Source organism: Sciurus vulgaris (assembly GCF_902686455.1).
Source record: "Sciurus vulgaris genome assembly, chromosome: 3".
Taxonomy (NCBI): domain Eukaryota; kingdom Metazoa; phylum Chordata; class Mammalia; order Rodentia; family Sciuridae; genus Sciurus; species Sciurus vulgaris.
In genome coordinates, this window is record NC_136463.1 from 96,100,437 (window position 1) to 96,113,213 (window position 12,777).

Below are 12,777 nucleotides of genomic sequence, written 5' to 3' on the forward strand. Positions count from 1 at the left end.
TATGTGGAATAAAGACCAAGATGAATTCTCAAGTATTATTCAAATTGAGTCCTTCGGATTGTGCTAACAGTTCCCCATCAATTTTTTAGAGCATTTTTGTTGTTTTCCCTTCCTTTAATAACTTTCTAGAAAATTTTTAGATAGTTTTTCTCAATAATGCTTCTTTATATGTCAATGTTCCTTTAAAATCACTTATTCATTTCATTAACAAGTGCTATGAGTCTGTATCTGAGGGTGTGTGTGTGTGCACGTGTGTGTGTATTTGTGTGTGTGTGTGTGTGTGTGTGTGTGTGTGTGAGAGAGAGAGAGAGAGAGAGAGAGAAAGAAAGAAAGGGAGGAAGAAAGAGATATTGATCATTGGAATAAAAGGTGAAGCAAAGAATAAAAACCTTTTATATTTCTAGGACAAGTACAGTGTCTTACTTGAATGATCACATAGATGTATATAAAATTATTTTAACAATCAATGAATTAATGTTTAGCCAAGAAGATGTTAAATATGAGGAAGATAAAAATTATCTCTCGAAAAAGTAAGCAAAGAGGAGTGAAGGGAGGGTGAGGGCAATGGGGGAAGGGATGATAGTAGAGTGAAACAGACATTATTACCTTCAAGTACACGTATGACTGCATGATGATGTGATCCTGCAATATGTATAATCAGAAAAATGAGGGAGTACACTCTATTTATGTAATGTCTATCAAAATGTATAAATGTATTCTGTTGACATGTACAACTGATTAGAACAAATAAAATAAAAAATTTTTAAAAAAGAAATGAAGCAGAGAATTGAGTAACTGAAGCAGAAACACAAAGAGAAATTGTTTAAGAAAGGTGAATAAAATTAGTGGATTAGTGATTGGGTGAAGAAGAAATTTGAAATATCTATAATTTGGGACATAGAGTTAATGCCTACAAATTAATAAGAAAGTGGAGTAATCTGAAAAGAAAAATGGTAAAAATAAATTAAAGAGCATATAATGCTAATAAGCCTATGGAAAGATGCTCAAACTTGCAATATTAAGAAAAATGTATGCTAAAATAATGTTATATTAACTTACTCATATATTAGAGAAAAAATAGAAAACTGGACAATTTTGAGAGCTGCCAAAGATATACAAGCTTGAAAACATAACATTGGTACAAATGTAGATTGTGCAAGTATTCTGAAGAGCAACTGGTCCCACTTTGTCATAGAAAATGTTAAGTCCATTCTGAGATTCATTTAGAATGAATGATCTTAAAGAAAACGTCATGCAGCTCTATAGGAATACAGGTATATGTATGACTGTGGAAGCATTATTTGTGTAGCAAATGGTGCACAAATGGTGGGCAACTTGAATGTGTTTGCATGGTACAATTGATAAGCAAAAATAATAGGTACAGACCATGATATTCAATCTAGTGGTTAGAAGTAATGTGTTTGTTGCCATAGAGCAGAGGCAATAAAAATATAGCACTGATTGAAAAAGGCAGGTGACAGATTATAATATACATGACACTATCTTTTAAATAAATTAAAAATGTGCATATGTAAGTATATATATATGTATGTATATGTATATATTTATTTATAATATGTGTTTCCTAAGAAAATAAAAGAGTCACATTGAAATGGGTTCCTCTGAAGACAATGGTGAGAAAGAAAAGTGGGCTTTAGAGACAAAGACAAAAAGGTCGAGGGAGCGGAGAGAGAGGGCAGCAAAGAATGAAAAAAGATAAGTTCAGGATGTGAGTTCTGAAAAAAATAAAGAAAACTGGGACCAGACACAGAATTACAGACAACTGTAAGAGAATACATTTAACTAAATTAATTTAGTGGTGAGTTGATGCTACCGGGGGACATAGCACTGGATAAAAGGAAAGATGGTATAGTTGGAGATGTAAGTGTCACAATCACCAGATTTTATATGAGAAAGGAAGTTCTCAGGACGACAGGAGCTCTCCACATAAATATACATAGACATATGCAAGAATTAGGGTTTCAGTGATGGCCACAGTGTACCAAATGGTGATTATAAATTTTGTGCATATATCCATTATCTCTTTACTAAAGAACTTAAAATAAATTGGAACATAAATGTAATTAAAATCTGAAAATAAAAAAAAAATAGGAAAATAAGAACAAAGAAATATAATAAAAATCTAACCTAATTCAGGTGAAAAGAAAAAAGGATTGCAATAATAATATACTTGATATATTCTTTAAATATGATGCAAACTGGCAAGTAGGACACCTTACACCAGCAAAAAGAGAAAAAATTGCAATAAGCACTTCTATTCTGAGTGTTCAAAGCTTTAAGAAAAACAATATTTCAGGAGATAAGTAATCAATAAGTTAAAAATTAGAGAGCAAATGTGTAAGAACTGATAAAATATGCTATTAAGATATCCAAGAAAAATGAGACATAAGACATTAAAAATAAAGGTCATAAAAGTAATATTTATGGAAGATCATTATATTTAACTAGCAAAATGTTAGGAATGAACTTAATGAAAACAAACTCTGGTCAGCATTGCATAAAAACCCAGATTATAAAGAATTTAATAAATATTGGAAAGAAACAAGAAAATATGAAAATTCAAGGGAGAAAAGAATGGGGGAGTCGTGAGTGTAACTGATGTACATCATGAAGCCTACAAGTGCTTTTTATTAACTTTTTGATAATACCAAGATGAGTAAGCATAGGTATTGCATTCAACAGAAAAAAAAAAAATAAATTAACAAAAGAAATAATCAAGTGAAGAAAGATGAAAGAAAAGAAAGAACAAGAATGAAGAAATTTTGTTTTTAAAGCCAAGTATTTAATACTCAATTCGTTTTTTTTTTTTTTAACAAATGGCTAAAATGGTAAATGTTTATTGTTTGAAAAATAGAATATCACAAAGAAGTAAACTCTTCACAAATGGGTCCATAGATTCAATGCAATCTCAATCAAAATTGTCTGCTTAGGTCAGAAGCAAAGTAAATGAGACCAGTTGGACAGACGGGGCTGTGTGCGTCTGAGGAGCTGCAAAAACTGGATTTGGAGTTTTTCCAAAAATAAAAGCTTTTCTTTGCAGTTTCACCTCTCAGCATTGTGTGTAACCTACAGTAGGAGCTTTATAAGTCTCTTTAATAATTAAAAAGATTTCTGGTAAATACATTTTGCTTTTCTTACTCAAAAGTGAAGTCTTATTTGTGTGACTGACTGACTCAACTTCCTTTCTTGTTGTAATTATTTTTATCTTTCAGGAAGTAAAGATTTCCTAAAAACAGTGCATGCAAGGGGCAAGGCTATGAACTTTTTTTTTTTAATTAAAAATCATAAATTTACATAGGGCAATGTTGTTTGATTCATTCTGTTATTTTTTCTCTCCCCCCCCACCCCTGTTTTCCCTCTATACATTCCTTTCTTCCTCCATTCTTACCACCCTCCTTATCCCTAACCCTAAACCTAACCCTAACCCTAACACTTACCACTCCTACAGCCCCCCATATGTCCTTATCCGCTTATCAGCGAGATCATTCGTCCTTTAGTTTTTTGAGATTGGCTTATCTCACTTAGCATGATATCCTCCAATTTCATCCATTTGCCTGCAAATGCCATAATTTTGTCATTCCTCATGGCAGAGTAATATTCCATTGTATATATATGCCACAGTTTCTTTATCCATTCATCAACTGAAGGGCATCTGGGTTGGTTCCACAATCTGGCTATAGTGAATTGAGCAGCTATGAACATTGATGTGGCTGTATCTCTGTAGTATGCTGATTTTAAGTCCTTTGGGTATAGGCCAAGGAGTGGGATAGCTGGGTCAAATGGTGGTTCCATTCCAAGCTTTCTGAGGAATCTCCATACTGCTTTCCAGAGTGGCTGCACTAGTTTGCAACCCCACCAACAATGTATGAGTGTACCTTTATCCCCACATCCTTGCCAACACCTATTGTTGCTTATGTTCTTGATTATCGCTGTTCTAATTGGGGTAAGATGAAATCTTAGGGTAGTTTTGATTTGCATTTCTCTTATTACTAGAGATGTTGGACATTTTTTCATACATCTGTTGATTGCTTGTACATCTTCTTCTGTGAAGTGTCTGTTCATTTCCTTAGCCCATTTGTTGATTGGATTATTTGTATTCTTGGTGTAGAGTTTTTTGAGTTCTTTATAGATTCGGGATATTAGCGCTCTATCTGAAGTATGAGTGGCAAAGATATTCTCCCACTCTGTAGGCTCTCTCTTCACATTGCTGATAGTTTCCTTTGCTGAGAGAAAGCTTTTTAGTTTGAATCTATCCCAGTTGTTGATTCTTGCTTTTATTTCTTGGGCTATGGGAGTCCTGTTAAAGAAGTCTGCTCCTAAGCCAACAAGTTGAAGGTTTGCACCTACTTTTTCTTCTATAAGATGCAGGGTCTCTGGTCTGATTCCAAAGTCCTTGATCCATTGTGAGTTGAGTTTTGTGCAGGGTGAGAGATAGGGGTTTAATTTCATTCTGTTGCATATGGTTTTCCACTTTTCCCAGCACCATTTGTTGAAGAGGCTATCTTTTCTCCATTGCATATTTTTGGCCCCTTTGTCTAGTAGGAGAAAATTGTATTTATTTGGGTTTGTGTCCATGTCCTCTATTCTGTACCATTGATCTACCTGTCTATTTTGGTACCAATATCATGCCGGTTTTGTTAGTATTGCTTTGTAATAGAGTTGAAGATCTGGTATTGCGATACCCCCTGCTTCGCTCTTTCTACTGAGGATTGCTTTAGCTATTCTGGGTTTCTTATTCTTCCAGATGAATTTCATAATTGCTTGCTCTATTTCTGTAAGGTACATCATTGGGATTTTAATTGGAATTGCATTGAATCTATATAGCACTTTTGGTAGTATGGCCATTTTGACAATATTAATTCTTCCTATCCATGAACGTAGGAGATCTTTCCATCTTCTAAGGTTTTCTTTAATTTCTTTCTTTAGGGTTCTGTAGTTCTCATTGTAGAGGTCTTCCACCTCTTTTGTGAGATTGATTCCCATGTATTTTTATTTTTTTTGATGCTATTGTGAATGGGGTAGTTTTCCTAATTTCTCTTTCTGATTATTCATCACTTACGTATAGAAATGCATTGGATTTATGAGCATTGATCTTGTAACCTGCTACTTTACTGAATTCACTTATGAATTCTAAGAGTTTTCTGGTGGAATTTCCAGGTTCCTCTAAATATATAATCATGTCATCAGCGAACAGGGATAGTTTGAGTTCCTCTTTTTGAATTATTATCCCTTTAATTTCTTTGGTTTGTCTAATTGCTCTGGCTAGAGTCTCAAGAACGATGTTGAATAGAAGTGGTGAAAGAGGGCATCCCTGCCTTATTCCAGTTTTTCACTACCCCAATTTTTTCTAGTGTTTTGAGCATGAAGGGATGCTGTATTTTATTGAATGCTTTTTCTGCATCTATTGAAATAATCATGTGATTCTTAACTTTTAGTCTGTTGATATGGTGGATGACATTTATTGATTTCCAGATGTTGAACCAACCTTGCATCCCTGGAATAAAACCCACTTGATCGTGGTGCACTATCCTCAATTCGTTTTTTACTGAACTATGAATTTATTGTTTTTCCAAACGTGATGATCCAAGTGAAATACACAATAAACTCATTTTTATACACACAAAATTGGTTCAAATAGAAAATAATTTTTAATACCTAAAAACACCTACAGTCTGTAAATCATGTAAATATTTTAGGTATTGGGTTCATTCTCTTTCAGGAAGGGATTAATTATCAACTGGTGAAACTCCTCATTGCAGAAAAGTTTCATTTAAATTTAAAAGATAAAACCTATGTTTGCTTTTCTCCTAAATTATTAGCAAAGCGAGGTGTAAAATATGGCAAACAATGAGTAATGACATGGTGTGTTTAGAATTTCATTCTGATTTGAAATAAAAGAGGTCAATTCCAGTAGGGCAGTTATCTTTGTAGCTGCTCACTTATATTCAAATGTTGAATTATTCTAATAGTAAACTTGTTATTCATTTAATATGATACAAAACAACTGCAAATATGCTAATAATTTTATCATATATATCCAAAAACAAGTTATGAAGATAATGCTCATATGAAATATGATTACAATTATTTCTGGGTCAAAGTTTGATCTCTCATTTCCCCATTCTGAACAAAAATGAATTAAATGACTATTGTAATCACAACACTTTGCTATTTTTTTCAGTTTCTAATGCCAATTATACTGTATAAGAATCTTAGAGAAAAAAAGTAAAATAAATGTCTGCTAAGCATATGCTCTAGGACTTAAAAATTAATAGGAGAAAACAACCATAAAAATAATTGCAAAACAAAATAAAATTCAAAGTAAAAGATTAAAATAACTGCTTTCAAAAAATGTAATATTTCTTAACTGCATATTTTTCCTGGAACTGATCTGGTCATGATATGAAACACAAGAGGAAAATCTATGACTTGATTTCTGACTTCACAATTCTTATTATTTCATTGGAGAGATGAAGAATAAGGAAGAAAGACAGATAGGAAAATATAACAGACATCTACATATGTGACTACACTTTTCATGAACAATATATTCTAGGTTTAGACAGAAGATACAAATGGAGAAGAATAATATTTGGAAAAAGACTTAATTAACAAAGAAAGATTTGAGCTACTAGAGCTAAAATAATATCCAGGATTTCTAGAGGAGAAAGAAAATTCTAAGTAGAAGAGAAAAAATGAATAATGATTTATGATGAATGGGTTCTTAGCAGTTTAATGAAGTCTGTAATCTTTTAATAGAAAGTTTTTAAAATTTTGGGTGTGGTAGCTCATGCCTATAATCCTGGCAGCTCTGGAAGCTGAGGCAGGAGAATTGCCTGTTCCGAACTAGCCTCAGTAACTTAGCAAAGCTGTAACCAACCTAGTGAGACCCTGTTTCAAAATTAAAAAATAAAAGAAAAAAGGGCTGAGGATTTGGCTCAGTGGTTGAGGAGCTTTGGGTTCAATTTCTGGTGAAAGAAAGAAAGGTAGAAAGCAAAGAAGGGAGGAAGGAAAATAGGAAGGGAAGAGGGAGGGAGGAAGGAAGGAAGAAAAACCAGAAAGTTTTAAAAAGTTAAAAAACAGTTAAGAAAACAATTTAAATATACATAGACAAGAAAATAAATATGTTGAAATATAGTTTTCAAAATTAAACAAAACACTTTTGTATGTAGTTAAAAGGGCCTTCTTATTTATTTATTTTTATTATAAAAAACTTAAACTCCACTTGCTAAGATACTTTGGTCCCTATTGTCATTATCTTCTCTCTTGGAAAAAGCTGAGAAGATAGTTCCAAAGACAGAATTTTATTAATGCATTTGATAACAAGATAGAGCAATGGGTTTAAGTAAACCCGTTGTTGAATCAGTAGTGATTTTCAAAGGCTAAATGAACATAGGTAATATTGTAAAATACGTACATAAATGTCAATTATTTCTATTGGACAAAAATTCATAGCTGTTGGTAATAACTTCTGTGGTCTTCTCACACATTCAAAATTGGAAGAAATACTAATTGTCATCTAGAAATTGAAGAAAATGAAAGTATAATATTTCATCCAACAAAATTCATGGGCCCCTTCAATTTTATCCCTGGACCTACAAATATTCACAGATTCTGACTGAGAATTTGGAGAAGACAATGGCAGGCCATCATTCTCAAAGCATCTAGGCATCTGATGGGTGTGAGACTCTCACAAGTAACAAGTGCTTTTTTATTCTTGTGATAAAATATAAGGAAAAAAATTGTTATAGTGGGCATTATTCCATGAAAAATGAGAAAACTAAGGTTCAAGATGTTTCATGTACCCTGCCCAGTGTTACATACATTACAAATGCCAACCCCAGGATTAGAATTCACATTTCAAGTTCTAAAGGCTTTATTTGCTTTGCTCCCTAAGAAATAAAGTAAATGCTTTGGAGCACCCAAAAGTACACATGTGAAAGGTTTGGTCAAGAAAGCAATCTTTAAGGACAAAATGATCTAATGATAATAATTCCATGGGCTACAGCAGTAAGGATTTTTGTAAGATTCTCTCTCCAGAGATTTTTGTAGTAGGTCTAAAATGACCCATTACAGTTAAATACCATATCTAAAATGAGGTGAATCCTTTTATTAGCTCTCCAAAGGTGTTTTTTTCCCCAAGATCTATTTTTAAATACAGTCAGACACAGAAAACGCCCACTTACCAATACTTGTGCAACTTTCTCCATCCACATCCAGTTTCCACCCTTCATAACACGAGCACTTGACTGTGTGTTTGTGCTGCTCGCACACTTGGCTGCACTTCAGATGATTGCTACAATAATCCACAAGTTCACATGTTTTATTGTCTTTGTTAAGTTGAAGTCCTTCAGGGCAGGAACAGACAATTCCTCTTCCAGGAACTACAGAACAGTGGTTGCTACAGCCTCCATTGTTCAGTGAACATTCATCTATAAAAGAAGGGGAACAGATTATAGGTCATATCAATTGATTTCCTCAGTTAAATACTAATTCTTGAACTCAGTGCTATAAATCTGGAATTAATCAAGATATTGTGAACGACTATAAGAGAAACCTATTGATGGTTACAGTAAGAATAGAGATAGAATTTATCCAATGATAAAATTTAATTCTATATGATTGTGAATGGGGAACGGAAGACTTTTATTTCTAGAAAACTTTGACTATAGTTTGCTTTAACTCATAGACATAAAATATGTTCAACATTTCTGTTATAATTGGAAAGATTGTACTTAGCTGTTGAACAGCTGGGAAATTCAACTGTAAATGTTTTCCAAAAACACTAATAATACAAATACTTGAATTACCTACCACAAGGCTGTAAATAAACAAGTACACATGCATAATATCTATATATGTTTCCATAGGTATCATCTGATCTATAGTGATAATGCAGAATGGATTTTGTTGTCCTTTACTGTCCAGAGGTATTTATTTTTAAGGTAGGTAATTTATATATTATGTCCTATAATTGGTTATTATAATTAACCAATCAGACCATGGAAATAAAATAAGTAATACACTAAAAATAAAAGTCATCCTGGTATTTTGGCTGAAATAATGATAAAAAAGTACTCGCTGCATTGTTAATATCATTCATTTAAAGAGACCTTTTCTTACATAGAATTCATATATATGGAATTACATTTTAGATATATTTATTTATCATTCTGCTTCATCTATGAATTTTAGGATCCATGAAGGCACACAAAATTTATGTGTTCTGTTCACCAGTGTATACTTAGCAGCTAACAATGTCTAACATTGAGTAAACAAAGAAAAATATTTGTTGGATTTAAAAATATTGTCTAAAAGCATACAATTGCCCTCTGATTTAACCAAAATTATCTACTTAGAGAATTTCAAAATGACATGCTTAAACCTTTGCATAAAATAGCAGATGACTATTTTTGCAACCATACTGCCTACCACAGTGTGCAGTTAGGTACAGAGTAATGAGGTCAAAAACAGCTTAGTCTTTGTTTAAGTATATCCAAGTGGTTTTCAAAGCCAGTTTCATTGTGTGTATCTTGAAATGTGCTAAAAATACTGTTGTCTAATAATTTGTAAATTGTGGTAATATTTATTTGTATGGGTTGAATATTTTCTGGTTCTTATAAAAATGTATGCATTATAAAAATTGGGCAGAAATGTGAGGCTTTCATAAATATTTCTGCATCTTTAATATTTGTACATGGATCAGCTCATTATTATTTGTCATCATCAAAAATGTTATAGTAATAAGAAAAGGAAATGACTGTATCAACTGTTTTCTTTAAGAATTCAAGTTTTGCATTATTTTAGAAGGAAAACAATAGATTTATTTTTTGGTTCCTCAAAATGTGTTTGCTCACCAGTAATCATAATCATTTTGAAATAGCAGCCATTTCAAAGTATTTGCCCCATTTTACTGCAATTGAAATTCTCTTTTCAAGAGAATTACTGTAAAGAAATGCCTTTGTACCCAGCAGGGAAAAACATTGTTACAATGTTTTTAGCTTATTTCAAATACCATTGTTTTCTTAGTACTGAAATGTCTTCTTTCTGACGTTATCTGTGTAATTAAATGATAGATTTTAGGATAAACAAAATTCATACTGAAACAAACCTTAATATATAAATTTAAGATCAATACTTGTACAACCAATTCCTTGTCAATTTTTCTTTAACCCAAAACATGTCATTAATCCTGCAGCTTCTTAACAAAATTTTTATGCACTGACAAGACTCTCTCCTTGACCTTACTCTGGTCAGGTTCATTTCCTCTCTAATAGGCCCTACGTGTAACATACTAAAAGACTTAAACAGACATCAGAATATTGTCTCGGAGTTCCGTAAAAGGACCACCAAACCCTTACAGTGTCTACAAGAAAAAGCTCACTGATGAAATGAGAATTCACTATTTCTTCTGGCCAAAATCTGGTGATAGATAAATTCCTGACCCTCCTCTTAATTATACTGAAAAACTTGCAATTATAAGTCCATTCTCTACCAGTAACAATAAATATTGGTTAGGATGTGAGGGAAAAAGTACACTCAAACATTTCTGGTGGGACTGCAAATTTTTGGAACCATTCTGGAAAGCAGTATGAAGATTCCTCAGAAAACTGGGAATGGAACTACCATTTGACCCAGTTATCTCACTCCTTGGTATATACCCAAAGGACTTAAAGTCAGCATAGTACAGTGATGCAGCCACTTCAATGCTTATAACAACAGTTCAATCATGATAGCTAAGCTATGGAACCAACCTAAGTGCCCTTTAACAGATGAACAGATTAAAAATGTGGTATATATATATATATATACACAATGGAATATTACTTGGACATAAAGAATAATGACTTTATAATTTTGCCAGTAAATGGATAGAACTGGTGACCATCATGCCAATCCTAAAAACTAAAAACCAAATGTTCTCTCTGATATGAGGATGCTAACACACAATAAAGTGGGAAGGGAAGAAATGGATGTTTACTGGATCAGACAAGGAAGAATGAAAGGAAGGGAGGGAGAATGGGAGTAGGAAAGACAGTAGAATGAAAGGGACATAATTTTCCCATGACCAGTGAAACTCCACATAGTGTACAACTACAACAATGGGCTCCTAATTAGAATATGTTATCCTCCATGTATGTAAAATAAGACAAAATACACTCTACTGTTATGTTGATCTAAAAAGAAAAAGTGAAATAAGTAAATAAATCCATTCTCCACCTCCTTGAAATGTAAATCTTCTACCATCCAGAACTGTCTTCTCAAAAAGAAGAGTTTTTTGTTTTGAAATGCAAACATTCACAGTGATAACTTACTTCCTTTGCTCTGTGGATACTTTGCTTGACTTGCTGCCTCTGCTCCCTGTCATAAAGGTAGTTTATGAAAGAGTGTAGTGAGTTTGTTTCCCTCCAGATAAGCACCAGTTAACAAACTCAGATGGTCAAGTCACAGTGTTAATATCATTTAGTGCCTTTATACACTCCAGCACTTCAATATTTCAAGTTTTTTTTCTTTTTTGGTTTCAATGAAGTTGAGTGGAATTCACAAGAAATGCTCTTTCCTATTGCAGCAGTTATTAATGAAGAATATCTACTCTTACTGTTTTAACTATGTCCAACTTCGTGTACATGGCATATCTTTATAATAAGGATAAACAGCTCCATTTTTTAATGATTCAAATCTCTTCTCAGTTATATCATAAGTGCATATTATTAAAATCATCTAAAATTCCCCTGAAAAAATATATTTGTTACTAGGATTAAGATATTTATATTCTTGGGTTCACTTCTTCCTGACATATACATACGTACACACACACTGGCAAGCAATTCAATGGCTCTACTAGTTTTTGCTTTTAGCTTCATTGCTCTGGTTCTCTGGTGTGTTTGCCATCAGGAAGGGCAGGGAATTGACCTCTGTAGTTCCGTATGCTATTGTTCTTTATTCTGCAATCAGAACAAAACTGTCTTTTTATATCCTCTGTGATAGTTCCACAACTAGCTTCCTTCTACTTTTCACTCTGTAATCCTTTGAAATGTTTAAGCAAAGCTCCTTAGCCAAAGAATATAGTGACTAGAAAAGCAAGAAATTATTTTCAATTCTGAAGTAGTCAAATGGATTTATAAGAAACTTCTTTGCTCTTTTACAATTCAGAGAGTGGAGGATAGGAAAACAAGAATGTGTTTTCTTATCACTCTCTTTATTTTTGGTAATTTCTGTATTTTCACTCCTTTGCTGTTTACTTAATCCATTTAACTTGAGGAATGGAGAAAAGGTGAAGTATTCCTCTATACCTGTGGGGTGTCAAGCATTGTTGCCATGGTTACCTGATAGTAATCACTGCCTTCATTGTAATTATTAGGAAATTAATTGAAGTAATTGAAGAATAGAATTTTAGCCTGGCAAAGTCTAGACTCTTTCCATAATTACACACTTTCTCTTTTACAAGTATCAATAGTTTCCTTCTTATAAAGCCTTTCAACAACTTGCTCATTTGAGAAAAATCTTGGAGGGAAGGAAGTGAACACAGAAAAGTAAATCCTGTCATCTTCTATTTGTAAATATTTTATCGTTTAATTAATTTTAGTTTCAAGGGATTTTATTTTAATTTTTTTGGTCCAAATCTTTGTTGCTTACATTTTAGCCTCACTGAAAGAAGATGATTGCATCATTTATTCTTTCAAGGTTAATTTATAGAATTACAAGTCATTTGAAGGAAAGGATGTTTTATTGCATAAATTTGAAAGATAGTAACAG

The 12,777-nt window shown here is 32.8% G+C and overlaps 1 protein-coding gene across 5 annotated transcripts in view; it reads right to left on the bottom strand.

Annotated features, from left to right (window-relative positions):
• The window catches only part of LRP1B (LDL receptor related protein 1B), a 1,899,381-nt gene that overhangs the window by 669,008 nt on the left and 1,217,596 nt on the right, over positions 1 to 12,777 (bottom strand). For all 5 annotated transcript variants that reach the window (XM_079135584.1, XM_079135585.1, XM_079135582.1 and 2 more), the window contains exon 23: positions 8,208 to 8,453. In XM_079135584.1, the coding sequence (XP_078991710.1) occupies positions 8,208 to 8,453 (246 nt within the window). The remainder of the gene's footprint in view (positions 1 to 8,207; positions 8,454 to 12,777) is intronic.